At 38.0% G+C, this 22644-nt stretch overlaps 1 protein-coding gene across 3 annotated transcripts; it reads right to left on the bottom strand.

Annotated features, from left to right (window-relative positions):
- Positions 1-362: 362 nt before the first annotated feature.
- LOC132785766 (uncharacterized) lies at positions 363-18646 on the bottom strand. 3 transcript variants are annotated; one of them, XM_060792039.1, is made up of 11 exons: positions 18502-18646; positions 16809-16937; positions 8799-9044; positions 4035-4141; positions 2632-2741; positions 2491-2569; positions 2330-2427; positions 2062-2253; positions 1861-2003; positions 1597-1742; positions 363-990 (listed from the first exon to the last, which is right to left on the bottom strand). In XM_060792039.1, the coding sequence occupies exons 2-11, from the start codon at positions 16878-16880 to the stop codon at positions 879-881; spliced, it is 1305 nt and encodes a 434-aa protein (XP_060648022.1). In that variant the 5' UTR covers positions 16881-16937; positions 18502-18646; the 3' UTR covers positions 363-878. The 3 variants fall into 3 exon arrangements, with proteins under 3 accessions (XP_060648022.1, XP_060648021.1, XP_060648023.1); XM_060792038.1 differs by having other exon boundaries at positions 364-990; positions 8784-9044; XM_060792040.1 differs by lacking the exon at positions 363-990 and having other exon boundaries at positions 1270-1742; positions 8784-9044; positions 18502-18645.
- Between the last annotated feature and the right edge of the window lie 3998 nt (positions 18647-22644).

Below are 22644 nucleotides of genomic sequence, written 5' to 3'. Positions count from 1 at the left end.
GACATGCGGATAGACTACAGCGACTTGGCTGTTGACGGTGGTCAAGAAGATATTTATTTTGTGAAGTTGCAATGATTTCTTCTGCGTTAATACAGGTATTTAGCACTTGCCTTATAATATGGGTAGAAGGTATAAAAATAAAGCATACCTTTAGGGATTCGTTTTATTTAAAATGCATCAGTATAAATATGTACATACACGTATGTATAACCATTTACAATTTGCTTTATATTGAGCAAAATATGGAATACTTCTTTATTTATTTTTACTTGTAGTTTGATTATTTTGTTATTAAAATATCTAAATATTTCAAATGTTTCAGGCATATTCTTTTTGTAATATTATGTGAATAAAATGAACTGAATTTATTGAGTTGTAATTACTTTATTACGGTATTGAATAACATGATTTTAAGTTACAGGTCATTTTTTTTTTATTTTAAAATTTATTACAGTTCTTATGATTAACGTTAAACAATTCGAAATGGTTTCTTAGTACTTAGGACTAATTCTGTTTTGGAAATTTTGTGAATGGATTTCTCGTTTTTACATCGATGTTTAACACTAACACTAGTACACATTCACTTCCACTTATGACAGACTAATGACTTACGGTTATTTGTTATTTCTCAATATATTATCTTTAATTAATGTTAAATTATTGATTTTTCATTTAGTATTTTACAGCAGAATCACTTCCAATGAAAGAATTTGGAAAAAATTGAATGAACACTTTGAGTTATATATGTACATTGTAAGCTTAGTCGAGAAAATGAAGTTAAAATAATTATTCTCCAATATGCTAAAGTATTTAAGTGTGTAAGTTAAGCATTGAAACTGTCACAATTGACTTATGAATTAATTATATATAGCTTCTTTTTAAATATTACTGGGCGGTCCGCGATGCGCACGCTGTCCATGCAACGTGGAGGAATGTCTAGAGCCGGGTCGTGAATGTACAATTGCATAATCGTTATCAATTGGTATAGACCTTCGAAGTAGTGCGATTTAATACAGAATCAATGGTCAATTAATTATATTTATAAATGTAGGCGTATCAAAATGTACTTGACAGTTTAGTTAGCAAATTTATAATAGTGAATTGTTAGTTTTTCTGGGTATGGATCAGGTCAAAATTGTACGTTCTATATATAGTTTGATCAGCTTAATTATTTTGTAAAGTTAGTTTTGATACAGACAAACGAAAGTTATCAACGGTTAATTACAGTTGCAATACTAGGCATGAAAAAATGCATATTCTTTTCTGATATTTCTTTTGTTTCTTTTTTGTTTTTTTTTGAGAACACAGGTTGTGTTGCATTGTTGTAGTTGTTATCCAGCAGAGCGGTCACTTCAGTAGAGTTAACAAAAGATACGAGTAGAACAAAATACGATACATAGATACGATACAAGGCTTTGTAAGCATGCTTTATATATATAAATATGTTTGTGTGTGGTTGTTTGTGTGTTGGCTCCACAGCTACCAGAGAAAAGTATTGTGAGAACAGAACAGATGCATATCGAGTGTAGATTCGAGCTTTTGTGTATGTGTATTTGCATGTGTGTATTTTGTATATCGGCTTAATATCTATCAGACCTATTAGAGTGTATCGTTGAGCCGCCACTAGTATAGCCCTTATGCGCATCGCGGCCATGCAGCGAATAGCGGGAGCCATACTGACTGCCATGCCAACTGCGATAAGGATCGTACTCTTCGATGATAGAGGGCTCCTTCTCAATGATCTGAAAGAGAGAATGGGTTTTAAATATTACAATACATATGAATATGATGAAAAGATTTCACAACGAACTGCTATTTATGTACATAGCTAGATTACAGGAAGTTGATCAGCATTATTACCTCAGTGTTGGCACAACTGCAACTCATGGCAGTGCAGAGGAAAATATTCATCAGCAGCATGATAAGGAACAGAACTCCTAGGGTAATGGTCAGCCACAGCAACCAGCTTGGTCGTACACCTTCCTCGCAAGACGGTGCCAATACTGTAAAATATGAGTTAACTCACTGCATTGCGAATAAAAGGTGTCTCTTTGCACTCACGTCTGGCTTCAGCAGGATCTAAAACGTATACCGTTGTGGCCGCAATGCTGGATCCTTCCTCATTAGGTCCATATTGACGTGGCCCATTGCCGCCCTTGGTGAAACCGGCTAGAGCAACCTCGTGACAATCGTCAATCTCAACGCACCGACCATAACACTGAATGACATCACATTGCAGATGGACTTCAGTTCCTGTAATAACATTCAATGCAAGTTGGCATTGTGAGACTACATTTATGAACGTTGAGTTTGTCACTGAGTTGGTTACCTTCGGGAAATTTGAACATGGATGTAACTGTTGCCTCTGCTGCACGGCCATCAGAAGTGGGCACAAAGCGACTCATAAGATCGGGTTCGATGGGACAGCTGGTAGTGATAGGAGGCGTTATTTCGATACCAATCAAACAATTAATAGGCAGTTGAACTTACCCGCGGTCATCAGTCAACTTGAGGGTCATATTTTTTTTGTCGAAGGCAAAGCAATTGCCCACACGTAGGCTGTAGGTATCTAAGAATGGAAATGACCTTTTAGTAGTGATTGCTACAGGTAATTACAATTGCCTAACTTACCATTTGGCTTGGAGAACTCAACGCGTAGTTTATATTCACGCCCATAGACTGCATCACGCACGCGATGATCATTTTCCAGAAACTTGATCACAACATGGGCATTGTCATCACTACAAGATGTATAAAAATGGAAATGTTCAAAAACCGTTATCTGGTCTGAAAACTACAATTATAAATTTTCTCCCATTGCGTTGATAATTAAAAGCAACGATAATAGAGCCAAAAGCGTGCTCTCCTCAGATTGGCTTGCAGTTTCATTGGTGTTATGCAATTGCTGTTATAGACAACTGAATCTTGTGCCATTCAAATACATATATACACACATTATATGTGAATAGTATAGTTTGCACATTTTTGGTCGATCTTTTTTTTCAATTTTCTTTTTGTTTTGCGGTTATTTTGTTAGCAAGCAGAGCGGAACATGTGTAAAAAAGTCCAGTCCGTTTAGTATACCCATACATATGCTGTACTTGTATATTTACCTATTTGTTTGAATGGCTTTTGATTAGAGCGCCGTTCACACAAAAGACTTAGACAACGAACTCTTGTAGCTTGGAATACTTACAAAAAGTCATTGGCTTTATCGAACTATGGCAAGCGAAAATAAGAAAAAAACCAGCAGTCGACTGTGAGATACCCGCTACTCATTTTGAGTAAAAACAAAACAGTGCGGTATTAATTTTATAATACCCCATATGAATATACCGCAAAATACTGCAAAAATATAGAGTCTTTGAGATCTAAGTGTTCATAAGGACAGACGGACATGGCTATATCGTCTCGGCTGATGACCCTGATCAAGAATATATATACTTTATAGAGCCGGAGATGTCATCTTCTGCCTGTTACACACATTTCTTGGAGGATTAAGTTATAATACCCTTTTACCCTATGGGTAGCGGGTATAATTACATTGTTTGTTTAACACCAAGATTGTAATCTTCAAAAGGTGCCATAAATAGTTAACCGTTAATTGTGCAGAACACGGGCAACGGCGGCTACCGCGAAATGATTACGAAAATACCAAACGAATTGTATTAATTGAAGCAAGCGCAATGGCCTTGAGTAACCTTCCCCGTTGAGTTCAAGTTGTGAAGTTGTTTAGAATATTGGAAATCAATAAAAGGCATTCGAAACAACACCTACGGGTTGCAGACAAAAAAGTACTTGAATGTGAACATGTATATCTCGGCTTAATGTGATCTTTTATTGCTCACCGCCATCAAAGAAAACGACGAACCAAAAAAACAAGTTTCGAGATATCAAACAAAATTCGTAAAAGTTGGACCACTTGGACCTGACGGAAGCTTTTTCCATTATATCTCAAACTTAACAAACAGTAATCGTATGCACAATTGTCTCGAGTCTAGATTCGAAGCAACTTGGAAATCAGTCAAACTTACCGAGTGAATCCCGATTTGCCACAGGTAATCACATAAAATTTATCATCCGCCAGTTCCAGAGTTTTATGCACACGCACCGCCAGTTGAATAGAACGTTCCTCAGTGCGCTAAAAGAGACAGTGAGTTGGATAGAGATGGCAGACGGAGAATAAGATTATGGTGTAATCAGTTAAATCGTTGGTTATTAAAAAAGCAAAGAACTTCTGTGTTGATTGGGTTAAAGAAGCCACGTTAATAATCTAAGCTGCAAGCCCTAGGAGCATTCTGTTTTGGTCAGTCTTTTTTTGGGATTGACTTATAATAAGCGTTTGTTTGTGGCAGATCCGAGGAAAGATTTCAGCCCGTCAATTGTCACCATGATGTAATTGCTGCACACGAGCAGCAACAAGGAAATGCAAAAGGCTGCCAAGTGTGACGCTGACAGCTAACTAAACAGGCAGCCCGTCAGACTACCAGACTGCCAGACTACCAGTTTACCAGACTACTAGAGCTCTAGTCCGTCAGTTAGTCAGATGGGCTTCTCACCCTCTACATTTTCCCAGTTTTTCTTGATACGAGTATGTTTTGTTTTAACCATTTTCCTCGCAATGTTTACTATCCGTCTGAACTTCATTGAATCTTACGCTTTGCGGTCACAATAATAACTAGACTTTTCAGTTAATGAGTGTGCTGCCTTTTATGATTGCATCTGACATTTCGGTAATTACACGATTGCATTTCATTTGAAATACGGAAACTCGGTATTTTATATAATCTAGCGTTTTATTTGTGCAGCCGCATGAATGTGAACCCAAACGAATGACTTTGGCGAGCAACTCGTCTGAATGTTTAAGCGGTTCTTAATTGTGGTTCGGCTATTATGAAACTGGTCGCATTCACTAGTATTTAAGAGAATTTCATTGATCTGGCGCTGCGATTGATGATTCACATTAACCTTGACTCGTAAGGTGCAAGACTGCAACACACATTAAACAACAATAAAACTGACCAATTGAGTCGTGAGTTTTGCTTGTAATATGTTATATACACATTGCAATGAAGACTTGTCGTATTTAACAGTTGGTCGTCAAACTGGTTTTGCAATATATATTATGTTAATATTGTTTTACAATGTTTATTCACTGAACGACCCACGTCAGAGTTTTTTTTTTTTTTACATTTTAGGTGTTAAATGTGATCAGAGTTTTATGAATGAATCGAAGCATTAATCTCATTGATTATGACGCAACACATAAGGGAGTTCTTGTAAGTCTGTGAGTAGTTTAGTTAAAAAATGTTAGCCAATGAACACTAGAAAAGTGTGCATAAATACCTTTAACACAGAATAATAGACTAAGTGACTCTGCAACATAACAAGTAATGTCACAATCCATTGTTCAAGTTATACTTCAGAACCGAGTTAAACCCGATAAAACTATGATCTCAAATTGAAGACAAGGAGAAGTGGAAGGCAGTAAGCGGAAACGGTGGTGAGACTAGTGGAGTTAAACGGGCATCAGCCGTTGTAGACATTGCTAGCGGACAGCTCATTATGAAGTTATTATCAAACCAACTTAAAAGTCGAGATAATGATTGCGTTGATTTCCCATACACTGGCACTTATAATCGAGCTTGTAAGATGACGCCGAGCGCACAGCTCTTTGTATACAATGTGGCAATGGCTTTTTAAATTACTTAATAGATAAATTGGTATATAATTTTAGTTTGTTCTGTTTGTTTTCCTTTTTTTTTAGCTGTTGAATGCAATTATCATTTAAATGATAATAATAGTGCTGCATAGAGAAGCATAACACTCATCAGAAAATAATGGCAAATAATTTGCAGCTAAAAAGCGACGGGGCAAAGAGACGTCCCACTCGCAAAACAAAACACAAAACGCAAAAGACAAAATATGGAATAAGTTCAAGTACACCAACTCAAGAGTCAACCCACAATGGCATACAGCCTGAGTACTTGCAGTACTTACAGATACAGATACAAATACAAATACAAATACAGCTACAGCTATAGTCACAGCAGTCACAGCACAAAAAACAACTTGAACCTTATGTTAAATTGTTGACTGCGGCTTGCCATTGTAAGCGCCAATTTTATGGTTCGCCAAGTACGGCAATGTGAGGGCCTTTGCCATAAAAACCAAATCAAAGAGATTACGGCGCTCCAAAGAGATGCATCCAAACCGGAGTCTGGCCTAGAACCTCGAAATACGACGAGTCTCGAGAGATTTTTTCAGTATTTCAATTTGCAATGCACTCGCCAAGGTCAGCCAATGTCGAGAGGAGACGTTGGGTAGAGCAATTAACTATTAGAGTACAAAAAAAAAATGTTCGCTAAGAAATAACATCAAAATTGTTCGAGATCTTTTGTGAGCGTAAGCAAAATTCTTTTGACACAAATTCCGCACACATACGCACACTATAAAAATCCAAACAAACAAGAACACAAAACAAGTAAAAAAAGCTACAATCGAGTGTGCTCGACTGTGAGATACCCACTACTCATTTTCATTTAATATACAAAAAATACAAAAATATAACGAAGGCTATATTTCGTATATCGATATCATATTACTTTCTAAATATACCATACAATACAAAATATACCAAATTGTCAGACAAAACAACTAAGACCCGATTGCAGCATACAAACATATTTCTTAAATAACCTAAACCATTTTTATCCCATTTTTGTGATTGTATGTACCAAAAACTGGCGATTCAAGCTTAACTTGATTTTTTTTCGGTTGCGTAATAAAATTTTAAACAGACTTGATACGCGTGAAAGCATTACAAGTGCTAGTTATATGGACAGGCGAACAGACCGACAGACAGAGGAAGGGACAAACGGACATGACTATATAGTCTCGGCTGTTGACGCTGACCAGGAATATATATACTTTATGGGGTCGGACATGACTATTTCTGCGTGTTATATACATTTCATGGAGGCACAAAGATATAATACCCTTCTATCCAATAAGTAGCGGGTATAAACACTAGTAACAAAAGTTTGGAATGCTGTTTAAGTCGAGGCGTGGAAAACCGTGTCTGGGCATATGAAACTGTCTGAAAGTGGCCTGGGTCGTTGCTAGACGCCGGCGCGCTGTCGACACTCCCAACTGGCAACAGTTTCCATTGGCTTCCCTTGGTTACCCGCATCGTTGCATGGTTGCAAGTTCGCGGGCTAACATAAAACCAGAGCTGCCGTCGCGATAAGCGTGATTTAATTTTATAGAGGACCTCCCCTTCGAGACGACAAGCGGAAGGTGGCCGCAAAGAGCAGAAATAAGTCTGCTACACCTACATATGTATTTACCTTCGTGTGTGTAGCACGTCTGGTGCTCCAGTGTTCTCCTCTCTGCTTGTGCTGCTTTACTGATTTGCCCTGGCGATAGTTATTTATAAATTTGGGATACAGGGTGCAGCCCAACGATTTGACATTGCAATTAATATTGTTGTACGCGTATGTGCCTATACTTATAACATGACGCGTAACGATGATCATTTGCATTTCAACACGCTGCATTATGGTTGTCACAAAGTCACAAAGTCACAAAACGCGTAGTACATACATACATACATATGTAGATATATATCATATATATGAGTATGGCTAATGCTAATGCCTTGTTGCCATGTTTTGCCATTGTTCAAGCTAGTTCGCTGCTGCTCCCCACACACATTCAGACACAGACGCACACTTGCAAGTAAACAACCAGACCTGAGACCCTCACCGCCTGTCAATGCCTGTGATGTACGTAGAATTAAACTTGATTTTTATTGCCATAGTTACTATGCAGACTGACGTCTATTCGTAGCCCTTTGCTGTTTTCATCTTCTCTTAAGCATCAGACTCTGCTGATTTGTCTTGATTTCGAGTCGAACGAATGTTCAGTGCTGCACTTGAGATTTCTATACCCACTATCCGCAAGGTAGTAGGGTAGTATAACTTTGCTCTGGCGGGAAATATGTAACTAATATATGTATATATCGTTGTGCAGAGTCAAAAAATGGGACGATATCTGTAGGAATATTGAACATATTGAACATTGATTTATGAATATGCAATTCTCAACAAATTTCCACTTTTTACACATTGCAATACAGGCCGATTTTAAGCAAGGTTAGCATAAAGGTATAGGAGCTTGAGAACTTTTTAGAGCCATCTCGAAATCAATCAAAGGTTTTATATGATTTCTTTTTAATTTTAGCAATAAATATGTTTACTAAATATGTTTGTTGTAATATTCTCCAGGTCGATAAATAAGCATAAATTTAAAACTAGGTTACGACACAGAATATATGTAATTCTTATGATGCCTGGAGGATGGGTTGCGATTGAATAAAAAACTTCTTAGTTTTTAGAAAATATTTTTAGAAAATATTTTATATGACAAAAATTGTCGGGTCCTCATTGCTTAGTTGACAATCTGGTTAATTTTGTACTCTAGAATCTGGTATTATGTTTTTTAACCAATTAATTTTTTTTTATTTTAATGATAATACTTCCTTCACACCGTTGTGCTTCAATTGAAAATAAATAGCGGGTATACCACAACTAGCCTTTTTTCACATTTATATGTCAAATTATATATCAAATAGAAGGTGAGCCATTTCAATGAACACTCAAACCGAAAATCTAAATCGCCAAGTGTTGATACAGTAAAAAGTAATTTATAAAAATCAGATGTAGAGTCAAATATTGGCTCGCGTTTTAGTGGTTAATATTGTTAGGAAAGGTTATGCTTACATTGCTTCCACTCACGTTGCTGACCAAGATCCCGCAATAGTCGGGTGCTCCTTGCTTTGCCCACAGATTGAGACTGAAGGCAACCGAATCGCTGCCATCGCCCATGGCCATGCAGGGTTGTGTGCGATGATCCCGCGCATGGACAGCGCCCGTGTAGCCAGAGCTGAACTTCACCTTGATGTTCATTGTGCCCGCTTTGCAGGTGGCTGTGACATGGGGAGCAAATTCGCTGGGAGCTGCTGGCGGTTCCTGTGCGGCAACCTGTGGAAGGGACGGAAGAACATAGATTTACATATAAGTTTCCGCTAATAACTTTGACCTATTTTTTGGTGTGCTCTGTGGGAATTCATTCTTGTAAACGATTAACATGAAGAACATTAAAAATCCTACTCATTGAATGAGCGCATAGGAATATACTGGAATACCTGAACTCTAATTAATTTTAATGGCTAAGCAAAAGATCTGACAAAAGTCGCAATTAATTGCAAGAGGCTGCAGTCATAGAACTTAGAACCTTGTGTACTTTGGCGTTTCTATAGCTGGCCAAAAAAGCTGCACGTTTTGGGTCAGCTTCAGTTTCAGGTCCAGCTTAGGCCTTAACTCGCTTCACTCCAACTTCAGTTGCGCACTGTCAAAGGCATTTGGCTTGATGATAATTTATTGGCATACTCTTGACTTGGGTTCCCGTCGCGTCGTCGTGATAATTGAATTTGTGTTCCAACTCCAGCTCCAGCTCTAGCTCCAGCTCCAGCTTCAGCTTCAGCTCAAGACTTACCTACAGCTGTAGCTGTAACTGTGGCCCAAGCTGGAACTGAAATTACAAACCGTAGGCGCTAGATAAGCGACACAAAAGCTAAGTAAGTCATGTCATGACAATCGCATTGATGCCGTTTTTAAATTTTTTGTTTTGGTTTTTTGGCCAACTCACGTTCTTGGCAGCCGTCCCTCGGGCTAAGCCAGTCTGTCCCTCAACTTAACGTGGCCCAAATTGATTTATGGTCCGAATGTATATATTTACTTTCGAAAGGTGGCCTGAGAAATCAGTTTGTAATGCATTTATCCAACTCTTCTGTCATTACGAATATAGCTTTTAATTTTGCCTGTCAGGCTACTGTGCGTCAAGAAAAAAGCAGTAACGCTTCGACCCAATTTGAGTTGCATTTTCTTATGCCAAAAACATGTTGGCTAGTGTGCTACATTCCACTTTGGCTACTTCGCTGTTTGGTCGACAACTGGAACGTTCACTTTGCATAGCACAAAAAATTTAGTGCAGCACTTAGCGGCCGATACCGACCAGTATCCATAACTAAAAATAATTTTATAGGCCGATAAACTGGATTGTTGTCTTTGCAAAATTCAGTTAGCTTTGCAATTATATCCCCATCAAATCTTTTCGCGGCACAGTTCAATGGGCTTCGCTTTAAAGCTCGAGGGTCATACCGAGCACGTAGCAAAGCCAATTCAATTCCAACCACAGTCTCAGTTTTAGCATTAGTTATAGATACGCATACATCTCCAACCTCAACTGCAACTTCAACAGCAACTTCAACTGCAACTGCAACTGCAACTCCCATGACAATTTGTCGCTTGACAAAATGCAATTGTTTTCTATACATTTTGCATTTTACATTCAGTACAAGAGCCGAGGCTACAGTCGAGTCTAGTCAATTAAAATAGTTTTTGCATGCGCACAGCCGTTGGTTGTTATGCTTGTTAAATATCGGAACAAAAAAAAAAGGAAAAAACGAAGCAAAAAATTACTGCCAGCTGTTGGCTTTTTGTATTATGCAACACGCTCTGATTGTTGTTGACTTTCCATATAAACAAAACCAACAAAAATGCGAAAGCAAGGCACAGAAAAGACAATAAGCAAAAGCGAAAATCTGAATAACACAATTGGACACTTGCACTGTTTGACATGCGAGAGCGGGAGTCAACAACAGCGCAACAACTATTACTATAAATCCAATGAACTAAGGCTTTGATTTGATGGATTACGACTGGGCACATGTGCTCGGTCATTAGCCACTGACTAGTCGCTGTCCTGACTGCCGCAGGACACTCGGATGATTTTTCAAAAATTCTTTTCAGCTTCAAGCTTCTAGTTCACTAACGAAACAAAAGACTTGGAACACAAACTTGTTTGCCGTGTCAGTTGGAGTTGCAGCCCATGGAAATCCTATCAAAATTGGATACGCTCTTGGCCACGCACAGTTGGAGTCGTTTCTCAACTAGACTTCTGACTGCTTACCCCGCTGAACGTGGCCCATTAAGCTATGCCCACTGCTGATTTATACTGCTGCTGGGGTCAAGCAGTGTTGAAATAAACCAAAACTCGTTCAGCATGGCTTTAACTATTAACTATTAAGAACAGAGATAAGTGCAATTAGTGTACGAAAGTAACCAGTTGTCAATTGATGGTGGCAATTAACTATTTTAAAATGATGAATCGCAGAACCGAGATCTTAACTGCAAATCAACTTGTCTTAAAATTTAGAATATACAATGAGAAACATGTAGCATAACTTGGATTCTTATATTGAATATTTATTAAACTCAGCCTATTTACAATAATATTGTTATCATTGTCAAGATAATAATTGTATGCTTAAACTTTTTATGATTAACATGAATAATATGATTTGGAGCAACGCCATTTAAATGATTCGTATTCATGTCCAGTCACCACATTCATTTGTAGGCTCAAATGATTTTCCTTCTCGCAATCGTTCAGTAAACTAAAATATTGCGCAATAGTTAGTTGCTCAGCGATACAATCTCGAGACTCAAACTGAACCTGAGCTCCGACTGAGTGCAGCTGTGCATATTTGCGACCGATTGCCAAATAAATTTGCTAAAGCCCAAGTTGAAAATGTTAACACCGAAACAACAACTTATGTTAGAAGCGAAACGAAACTTGTGCCTAACAAAAGGCATAGTACAACAGATAAGCGACTAAGCAAGGGGGCAAAGCAGCCAAAACAGTGGATAGCAGAAGAGAGGCAGTCGATGGACGGAGGGGCACGTGATTTAACATATTTTGTGTGCATTTGAATTTCCGCTATGTGGTGCAGTAATAAAGCTTGGCAAGTAAATTATAACATAAGACCTCGGATTGGTTCGGCTTGGCTCCGAGCTGGAGACCTGAGTTGCCAAGTCGCCAAGTTTCTTTTGGCTGCTATTGCAGCTGATTGTAAATTGTCACGGTATTTTCGCGGGCAGCGCATAAATTGCCGTTTAAGCGATCACAGATTGCATTACAGTCGCTGCAAACTCGGATCGCTGCAGTCGCATATTGCTGACCGTGTTTATGTTTTGTGCCGAGTTTTTGGGCGGCCGAAATGGCAATGAAGCTGCATGCTAAACAAGCTTTTAGCATTCCACTGCCCTGCCCTGTTTATGTAATAGGAGCATAATATCAAAATAATTCGGTTTTTATATCCGATACCCATAGGGTTGAAGGGTATTATAACTTGAAGGAAATGTAAGTAATATAATCTCGATCATGTCCGTCTGTCTGCTCGTCTATCCCTATGAACAACTAGATCTTAGAGACTATAAGCGATTATTTTTTTTCGATAGCATTTGATATATTTGCACGCAGATCAAGTTTGTTTAAACTTTTTGCCACGCCCACTTCCACCCCTACAAATGAACAAAATAGTTATTATGATTCCCACAAATTTGTTTGCGGTCAGATAAAAATTGTGGAAGTTATTTAAGAAATATCGGGTCTTAGTTGCTTTGGCTGACACTCTTGTATATTTTTAATTTCGTACAATATCGATTTACCAAATATTTTTGAATTTGTGCGGTATATTTTTTGTATATTTGTTGAATATGATTTTGATGAAAATGGCTAGCGAGTATCTCACAGTCGAACACTCTCGACTGTAGTTTTCTTACTTGTTTCTCTTGCATTTTAACTTAGCTCAATGGAGCATTGATAATTTTCTTTTTTTTTTTTTGCTGACCAAATTTAAGACTTGTAATTATTAACGTTGTAGCTTCAATTAAATTTCCATTATTGGCGCGCCAGTCTATTGATGTTCTGACGTGCTTATTCCACAGCACGTATTTGTATGGACGTTTCCATTCAACCTAGACCCAGACCCTTATACGTACTTACACCTAGACCCGGATTTCAAGGCAGACTCAGACACACGGCTGGGGTCAATAGTGCGGCTTTTACGCTGTCATAGCTCTAATATAATAATAAGCACTTGTGTTTGGTCTTTTGTTGTTGCTTTGGATGGAATTCAAGGAACACATCTTGTAACAGTTTCTTCTGTTAATCAATTCAACAACAATAGCAAAAAAAAGCCTTTGAATTCATCAGGTGCTTCAGGCTGTTCGTTGCTTATTTATGTGTTTAACTAATTGCTAGTTTTTTTTTAATAGAGTTATATTCTTCTGTCAATCATAACAATATCAAGAGAAAAGTTTCGATTTAATAGTTCTTCATAAGCTATAGTTTTGCTTCGCTGCTGTCGGAAACTTTGGGTCCCGTGTTGTGCTTGAATGTTGAGAAAAGAAAACTCGGACATAATCGTATTTTGAAAGCCGGTTTTAATTGAATTTATCTGCTTCTAACCCTTTTAATGCAATAACAATGCCGACAAATTACCGAAAGTTCTTTACATTATTGTTATGCATTTCTTGCTCATTTCTATCCTCATTTAATTGCCATCAATCAAGATTTGAGTAGTCAAATTATGAACTTTGTAAAAGCTACTTTTCTTTTTGAAATTATTGTGACTGTGACTAATAGGAAACTTCTCGGAAAAGTATAATTACGTTTATATTGAACAGACCCTCACTCGTCAAACCACTCATCTCATTTTTCTGGTGAATTCATACAAACATTCCATTCGTATATTACTAATTTTTGTTATTTGTTTTCAAAGTGCACATTCAATGCAAATTGCTAAGTTACCATAGAACATCATTTATAGGCCAATAAAAAAAGAAATTTCAAAGAAAAGTTTGGAATAAATCCAACTTTTACCTCAAGTAGAAAAACAATTGTAAAATTGGAACGTTTTTGTTTTTCTGTTGGTGAGTGTCAGAGAACGGAAAGCAAGAGCAAAACAGAAGAATAGACGAAACTGTGCTGCAGCTGAACAATGCAAGTTAATCAAATAATGAAAAGTTCTAGCTACAGTTAAACAAAAGAAAGAAGTTTCTTAGTTGGGAAATTTCCATTGCTGAGAACCACCTCAATGTTGTGCCAACATTTTTGCATATATTTCAGTGAATTTTACGATAGACTGACAACGAGCAATTGTCGGTCAGTAAACAAAATAATTGGCACTCCAAATCAACTCAGTTTCAGGCCAATTCAGCGCCAATAGATTTTGTGGTCACTGGATGGCATGACATAAACACACTTTTTGTTTCAGTTTTTGTGCTTTTTGTGAGAGAGCGATGACAACAAATATTTGTTAATATATTCTCGCACATAGTAATAAGTGCGAAAGACGAATGGTAAAGGGGCTGCTATGTCTATAACTATCTCCATGGACACTTCCTGGCCAGTTTAAGTGGTGAATTAGTCCGTTGCATGGTCTTAAGGCATACTAACCTAGTGATGTGTGCGTGTGGCTAAAAAACTGGTTGATCTTCTAATAGAGCTAGTCCGGTTTGTAGTATGACAACGCAATGAGGTCTATCGCAATCAGTTTACCTCATTGCAGTGCACATCTTGTGGTCAATATGAATTGATGCAGATCCAGCCAGACTGTTAATTAGAGCATATTCGATTAGCTGGACGAATATTCTATGTGAATTCTGTGGTTATCACAGCAGCAGAAAATAAACTTGTTAAAACTTATGAAAACTTTATGTGCCGGTTAACTGTATGTTCGCTATACCGTTACCCTAAGCACAAAGCTAAAATATGAGTCAAAAGATCCTAAGATTAAATACCTTCAATCAAAGAGACAAACGAAAAGAATCAACAAGTTTGTTGCCTAAGTCTTTTGTTTGCTCCGTGACCCATCTTAGCTCATAAAGCAATTTTGAATATACTGAAAATATGCATATTATAGAATCGCTTGTAATCGTGTAGCCTCAAACAACAGCTCGGATCATTGTAATTGAAGTGGAGTTGAGAACACGTGCTTGTCAGTTTGGTTTCGGTTTGTAGCAAACTACATTATTGCCACACACTTGGTTAATGCAAAAACAAAAGGCAAAAAAAAAACCACTCGGCTTAACCGCAGGCCAACGGCAAACTACATTTAATGCGTCATATCTTACCAAATACGCAACTTCTCAAATCATTTGCCTTTTTCATATACACCACACAGCATGACGACATACACATATGTATGTATGTATATAAATATATGTATATGTAAGTATTCAGCGCCGTATATTGGCTGTTAGTCTGTGTGTATGTATGTGTGGGCTTAGGGAATTAGCATGCGATGACATTGAAACTGACTTAAATGGCCCGTAACAACAATAATAACATCAACATCACGCAACCATTGCTAATATTTAAGTCAATATTCACATTCGAGCATTGAGCATGGGCAAGACTTGCAGCTATTATAATTATACTGTACTCGAAATTAGGAGACATGTCGCTTAGTTGTCGCATGCGTTGAGCATTTTAAGTATTCAAAGTATTTAAGCTTCGCACTCCATAGCTGGCAACTGTACGCAGAGTGTGTGAACAACCTTTTGAGAGAAATTAGCACTAAAAGACGCAAGTTCGTAGTTTGTTTAATTAGTGTAAAGAGCAAGCAGACTGTAAGGCGAAAACAGCAACATCAACCACTCCGAAATGTACCGTAAGCTAGCTAAATTTCAATTTTAACAGATATTTAACACGCATCCACACATGTAAAAGTGTTTGCAGGTAGAAGTTGTATGCTTCTACTCGACACGTCGTCGGCAAACTTATAATACCATCGCCAACATTATCGGACACCTTCATTATCATCGGCATCGTTTCCATCACGGTCTGCGATATCGCTGCGTCTGTTTGCCATTGTTTTTGCGTCAAGGTTCTGTGAGTTTTGCATTAGTCAAAGCTAACAAAAGGCTGAACAAATACTTGCACTTAACATAGATGTCGCTGAGGTTTTTCTTATGCTCTTGAGGCACTGACGTTAGTTGATTGCCAAGCCCATACGAATTTTTTTTTTTTTGCAATCTTCGTGGGCGTTGAAATCTGTGTTTTATGTGTTATGATGTCATTTTGAAACAACCGGCAAGCATGTTAAATAGTTCAATACGCTCGTTGTATTCTGGTGTATTTTGAAAAATTATTTATATGCTGAAACTGAAAGTATTTGTACTCTTTCTGAGTTTTGTTTTTTAAATCTCAATTATTTATAAGCAATCACGACAAATACACAGCTGCGACTAAAACACCGGCTTAAACCAATTTCAATTGATGTCAAGTCTTTGCCTTTGCCGTTGCCGCTCTAATAGGTTTGAGCCATTTAATGAACCGAAAATGAAATCAAAGCATTTCTTGGTCGAGCTAAACAATTGAAAATTGGCTTTGCGAGGAGGGCCACGCCATAGAATTTGTGCTTGGTAAAAGTTGAGATATCGGTCAGTAGTACATTCGGGTTGTGGAAAATATGAGCACAACCTCTAAGCTATTGATAAACCAACAAAGCGAGCAAAGCGAGAAACTGGCGCAGCTGCAGATGCGATAGCGATAGCGACAGCGACACTCCAACTCTGACTCCGACTCCAACTCCGACCCCGCTTCAGTACAGTTCATTAAATTGTGTTGCTTAGAAAATTGCCGTGGAAAATTCACGTTTTCCTCAGTGAATGTTGTTTGTGCGACTTCATGAGCACACCATGAAAATGGTCAGGTAATGTCAGAAGCCGCAGTTAACCTCGTTTTCATGCCTGGCCTCGACCAGAACATTATTGTATGCAAATGAAAAGTGAAATGGATGAAAACTAATCTCCATATGATTGTTTATAATTCTGTACTTTTCGAGCACACTCATAACTACACTCTTAGATTGAGGAAATGTCGACTGAACTTACCTGTGTGAGTAGCAACGCAATGAACAGCAGCCAAAGCGCTGTCAGAGCTTCCTTTGTTTGGGGCGTCTTCATTGTGTGGCACGTTCGTTGGCTTAGACTTTTGTTTTTCGCTGCGTATCCTTTTGGCAACTGCAAAAAGTCGTTCATCAGTGAATTTGCATTGAGCAATTCCATAAATTGTGAAGCCAAATTAAAGAAAATTTCATGCGCAGCACGCAGTTGGCAACTTAAGTGCTGATCCCAGTTGCAGCTCGTAACAGATTACTCATCCATCGAAAATTTCTGTTGTTATTTTAGAATCTAAATGCTCACAAGACAATGAGTCAACAGCAGTACGCGAGAGCTAACCGACTCAGATTACAATTGTAATGTACTGACAAAGCTGGTCGATTTCCTGCTGTTTATTGCCTAGCTACGAACTGTGCAGCTGCAGCTCTGATAACTTAAAGATTTTTGTGGTTTTCTAGACATAACTTTCTAGAAAATTTGAAGTGCGCAAACGTGACACAAGTGTAGACTGCTGCTCGCCACAATAATTTCTAATCTTTTAATATGATTTTGTATCAAAAAGAGAAAAAATGAAAAAAAAAACCTTATTGCAATGTGGGTCATGCAGCGAGAGCATCGATTTTATTCTCACGTACAAGATTTCGTTTTTCATTTTACATTGCGTCTCATAAAAATCAAAAGCGATATGATCGAATAGATCTTTTAGAATTGATGTCTTGGAAAAAAGCTTGCAATTCGTTTCATAACATTATATACTCGTATCGTGCATTTGGTTTAGTGACATTCCAGTTGTAGGTATACAAATTCAAAAATTAATTGCCGATCTTTTGGACCGACCGAGAAATGAAATGAGTTAACTGAGAGAGGACGGCTTACGTCATGAGATCGCACTTTGAAACAATATGAAACAACAAAAGTCCAGTGTCACCAGTGTCGAATATATTTGCTGTATTAACGTATCTCGGCCATTTGTTCGCCGAGTCGAATAAACATTTAGACACTTGGTATTGTTTGAATACAGCTCAAAGTTATTTATAGCCAGACTAAATAATTTATAATGTGCTTCTAAGAGTGCGATCTACGATTTGGCGGAAATAGCAGAATACCCACGGGCAGCTTAGCACAACTACATACACACATTCTAATACACGCAAACCACTCTGACACACACACACAGACACAGAAACGAAATATTGTTTGTGAATATATTTTGTATATGCAGTATGGCTACAATTTATGCAATAGCTTCAACAACATTTAGTCAAAAGCTGTTTTTGCTCAAAACATGAGCGTGCAACTAAGAGAGTTAATCAGTTTAAGTCAAGCTAAGAGCGTGTTTCGCAGTTCGAAGAGACGTTGATCGTAAATTCGCGCAATTTCCAAGCTTCTTTTATGTTTGTTTTAAGATACATATTTGCAAAGGATCTTCCTTATAAAAAAGTATTTTATTTTTTGATGATCGGCTGTTTGAGTGATTGTATATATTGTTATAACTTCGTTATAATTTTGTTATTTCCATTTAATTCACTTATACGTTGCGCTCTTTATGTACATTTAATGGGATTGCGCACGTGAAAACAAGTTTTATGCAACAAATAGTCGTGCATTTGTTGTTGTTTTTAACTTTTGGTATTTAACAAATAGTAGTGACTCTCTGCAAATGACGTCAGTTGCTTGCACTCACACAATATTAATAATTATGTTAGACAGAAAAATGAGAACGACTCAAAGCGCAGATCAAAAACTCAGTTTCCGCTTGACACGTTTGCAACGACTTTACGGCTCGAAAGTTTTGTTGGGACTGAAGTTGTGCTGCTGTTGGAGACTCATGCTCCAAGCTCTGTCAGCATTAGCTTAGTTGCCGCTCTACTGCTGTTAGTCGTTGTTATTGCTGTTGTTGTTGTTGTTGCTGTTGCTTAGTTGTCGTTGTGTGCTCTTCGCTTTGTTGCTTTTGTGTTTACACACAGACATTTTTTCACGTCTGGTTTTTTGGCCACATCTTTCCATGTTTTGTTTAACGCCTCATCCGCATCTGCTGGTAGCCATTGTGAATGAGTGAGGTTGCCAGATCAATCGAAATTGATACTCTGTTCGGTTTTTCTCATTCACCCATCGTTTCGACCGTTACAATGTTGTTTGCCGAAGTGTGTATGTGTATGTGAAAGTATTCATGTGTCTATTGACCGAGTGTCTATGTATATGTGGTGGTTGCTTCTTGCACGCTCAAGAAGACTTGAATGAATCGATACATCCGCAAATTTTACTATAAGGCTGGCGCATGCGCTCTTGCTAGCTATTGAAGAGGGATGACGAGTACTGAGAGTTGCCTTGTAGTGTTGTTTAGCGCATTAGTATTAACGGAATTGAATTAATATTTTCCTTTTCTTTATCGGTTTACAATGTTAACAAGTTTACCAAAACATGGATTGAGTTAGTTACAAAAAGAACTTAACTCAAAAAACATAAATTTGAAATATTTTTGTTTGTGATTATACAGTTCTTCCAGTGTTTGGCGCTCCACTTCGCGCTCTCTCTGTCTCTCTTGCTTTTCTCTTTTCTAAAATGCTCTCATTCCTTTACACATAACTTTTTGGTGGGAAATTAATATATAACAACTCGGTCGCTCAGTGAAAATTTCATCACCATCGTTGATAGTTCAGCTTTTCTCGCATTCAACGCAACCAAATTTAAAAAAAATTGTAATTTGGCATTTCGTTAAAAATATTAAGGAAATTTTAAAGTATTGCCTGTTAAGTAATTTGAAAAGTAATTAACAACAAAAGTGACCAATTTTCAGCTCACTGTAGCCAAGAAAAAAACGTCAAACTCAAACAAAAAAAAACTTGCAAAAAATCGAAATACCGTAAAAATTCTGTATCACTAAGTCACACAGGCAACAAAACGGTCCGTGCTTTTGAGAGAGTGTGCATGTGTGAGTGTATCGGTGAGTGTATATATGTCTGTACGTGATAAGCGTAGACAGAAGCCGTAACAACAATCCCCAGGCCGAATCTGAAGCGTAGACGCAGACGGAGGCGATTTATTGAATTATATATAAAACAAAAAGCGCTCAGCGATTAAGGCGTTTGGATTGCGACTCCTTGCGAACCACAGCATTCTAATCGGGGTGAGTGGGAAGGTGTGATAGGTAGGCGGTGGGCGGTTGGCGAAGTTTACTCTTGCAAATAATAATTAGAGCAGCAACAAATAAATATTTTTAGCAGCCCAAAAGTATGCAACAAATGAAGAGAGCAAATAAAAAGTATTTTCTTCTTGTTCGAAAGCATTATTACAAAAAAGGACATTTAGTGTTCGTATACTGCCGATGTGTGAGACCACCACAGCTAAACCATCACAAAGAAAGAAAAGGAAATAAATTGAAGAGACCTCCAGGTGCTGTTGGTTTCTCCTTTTCCTTTGTAGTAGCTAAATAATAAGAGCTTAAAGCCCTTCAGAGCATCCATTGCGCTGTGAATTGTTGGTTAAAGGATGCATTGGGAGAGTGAGGTTTACCACGTGGGTCAACCTCAAAAAAGTTTAAATAGTTCAGACAGATTTATTCTGGTTTCCCCAAAAAGTTTAAAAGTATCAACATAATAAATGTTGGACTTTAGTTCAGTACCAACATTTTAGAAATAACTATAACATTGTAAGCAGCTCACGGTCGTCCCTTTGGGACATAGGGTGTAATAAACTCCCTATTACGTAAACAATAACATTGTTCGAATGTCATAAAAATTTTTTTCGGCAAAATTATCGCAGTTCTGTCAGATTGCTGTACTATAGCCTAATAAAATAAACTCACATCGCGCAAAGGCAGTTGTCATTGTGACAGTTTGTTTGTCAATGATTAAATTTGTTCGGTAGAGTCATTTGTCAACTTTGACATTTAAGCACGAGCCGAAAACAGCACGAGGTCGGGGAACGCGTGTACAGCCATCGAAATGGCAAATGTCAAATCGAGCCAAGTCGAAACGCCGACACTTTTACAGCTTCTGCTTCTGCTTCAGCTTCAGTCTCAAAGAAACACACAAGCTCTGCTGGTTCCTGTTAGCTGAGCAATTGCTCCGCCCGCGCAGTTTTGCAGCTACCACAACATTACCGCTAGACAGAGTGACGCCATTGCCAAATTACATCGCATATATGTGTAATATGGGAAAAGACTTCTCGCTCAGATTATAGAAGAGAAGCTTATGTCATTAAATGCATTCGAGTTTATTACATTCAAACTTGATGCATTTCCTTTTTTCTTGGTAAATCAAAGTTCACGAATTTTCGCTCTCAATTTATGCGCATATCAGAACCCAAGGACATTCAGTAATACGTTGCACCTACAGCAAATTTGTAGCACGAATAGCAATTTTCTGAGTTAAAGTCGCATATAAGTAGGCAAGCTAAAATTCTAATTGCGACTTTAATTAAGGAAAGTGCGTGTGAACATGTTATTACAGGATTTAACTTTGACACTGCGCAACACATTCACATTTTGAAAATGTTCTCGAGGGACAACTTAAACCAATAATTAGGATTCTATTACTAAGGTGTCGATTCAAAATAAGTAAGAACTTTCGGAACAGTCTTTCCTTAACTCTCACTTTTCTATGCAGCATATGACGTTACACCAATTATTTGAATCTATGTAGTATTTTTGTCGGCAATTTTAAAATATTTTTGAGAGACACAGGGTAACTGGAAATCGGACACTTCTGCTAGATATTTAACATATTTTATAGTTTTCTTGAATTTGTTCGTGTACAAAGCAGGAACTTTGCCCTAGTTTCCGACTGGCGAGTGCATTGAACTAAAAATAATCATCGTTCAAGTTGCTATCACACACCACCAATGGCAAAGCAATAGAAACAACAGCAAAAAAGAGCAAGAACTGAAGTTAGAGTGGTTGGCAGAGCAACAAAGTAGCGCCACAGTCGGGACTTGATACAGTTTATATTTTTTTGTGCTTGTTGCAGTTCGTTGCCAGACAATTGAAGTTTGTGAGTTTGTATTTTAATATGCATTTTATGCCTTTCATTTTCAGCATTTGACCAAGAATTTTAAAGTCTACTGACGAAGGAAGCTAAACGACAACTGCGCCTGATCGACATTGAACAGCGGACAACTGTTCGACTCCATCGCCCTCCACGGTCAATATTAGTACCATTGCAACTGCTGGGTGTGGGCGAATCTGCGCCCCGCCACCGGTAAGGAGCAGTTCACAGTTCACAGTGAATATTGCTTAACTGTCAGCCTTAACACGCTTACGATCGCAATAAATGCACTCAAATTTACTTTAACACACCTTTAATCCACCAACATATTGATGTGTGCATCTAGCATTAGCCACCGCTTCACAAACTACTCGCTTTAATTTTCAGTTTCATGTATATTTTAGTTGCCTCTAAACGCATACTCGCATTTTAACATAGTTCTCTTTTAAGGGCCCACGTTGTGCTCATTATACTGAAATGGCCCTTAACTGTGGCACGCTTGTGTATTGTGCGTGTTGCGCGTTGCGGGCTGCGCTTGTGCCCGCGAACATCAGGCTGAAAAGTTTCAAGTGCCTTAGGCCTAAGGTCCAAAACAGCCAATACAAATGTAAAATACGAGATGGCCAAGTATTTAGCGTTTTGGCTACAAGTGTTTGACTTGACTTGACAGCAAGCAACAGCACCACCAACAGAAACTACTCTAATCATTGATTTTTGTTGAGGTGTTCAAAGGTGCACTAAGTGTGGCTGCTTCGGAATTGTTTCCCATTGTCCTAAGTTGTCCTTGGCAACTGGACAGTTGGACACTATTTGCACCTTCTCATTCCACCTGTTGACTGTTG

This window comes from Drosophila nasuta, chromosome 2R (genome assembly GCF_023558535.2).
Source record: "Drosophila nasuta strain 15112-1781.00 chromosome 2R, ASM2355853v1, whole genome shotgun sequence".
Lineage (NCBI taxonomy): Eukaryota > Metazoa > Arthropoda > Insecta > Diptera > Drosophilidae > Drosophila > Drosophila nasuta.
Note: the sequence above shows the minus strand (reverse complement) of the source record. Positions and strands in the feature narration are given on the sequence as shown.

Bases quoted from the DNA above. Each gene is read 5' to 3' on its own strand.
- LOC132785766 (XM_060792038.1), bottom strand. From the start codon at position 16,880: ATGAAGACGCCCCAAACAAAGGAAGCTCTGACAGCGCTTTGGCTGCTG. The intron at 9,045-16,808 runs GTAAGTTCAGTC...TCCCTTCCACAG, and splicing joins TTGCGTTGCTACTCACACAG to GTTGCCGCACAGGAACCGCC. The intron at 2,742-4,034 runs GTAAGTTTGACT...TACATCTTGTAG, and splicing joins GGCAAATCGGGATTCACTCG to TGATGACAATGCCCATGTTG.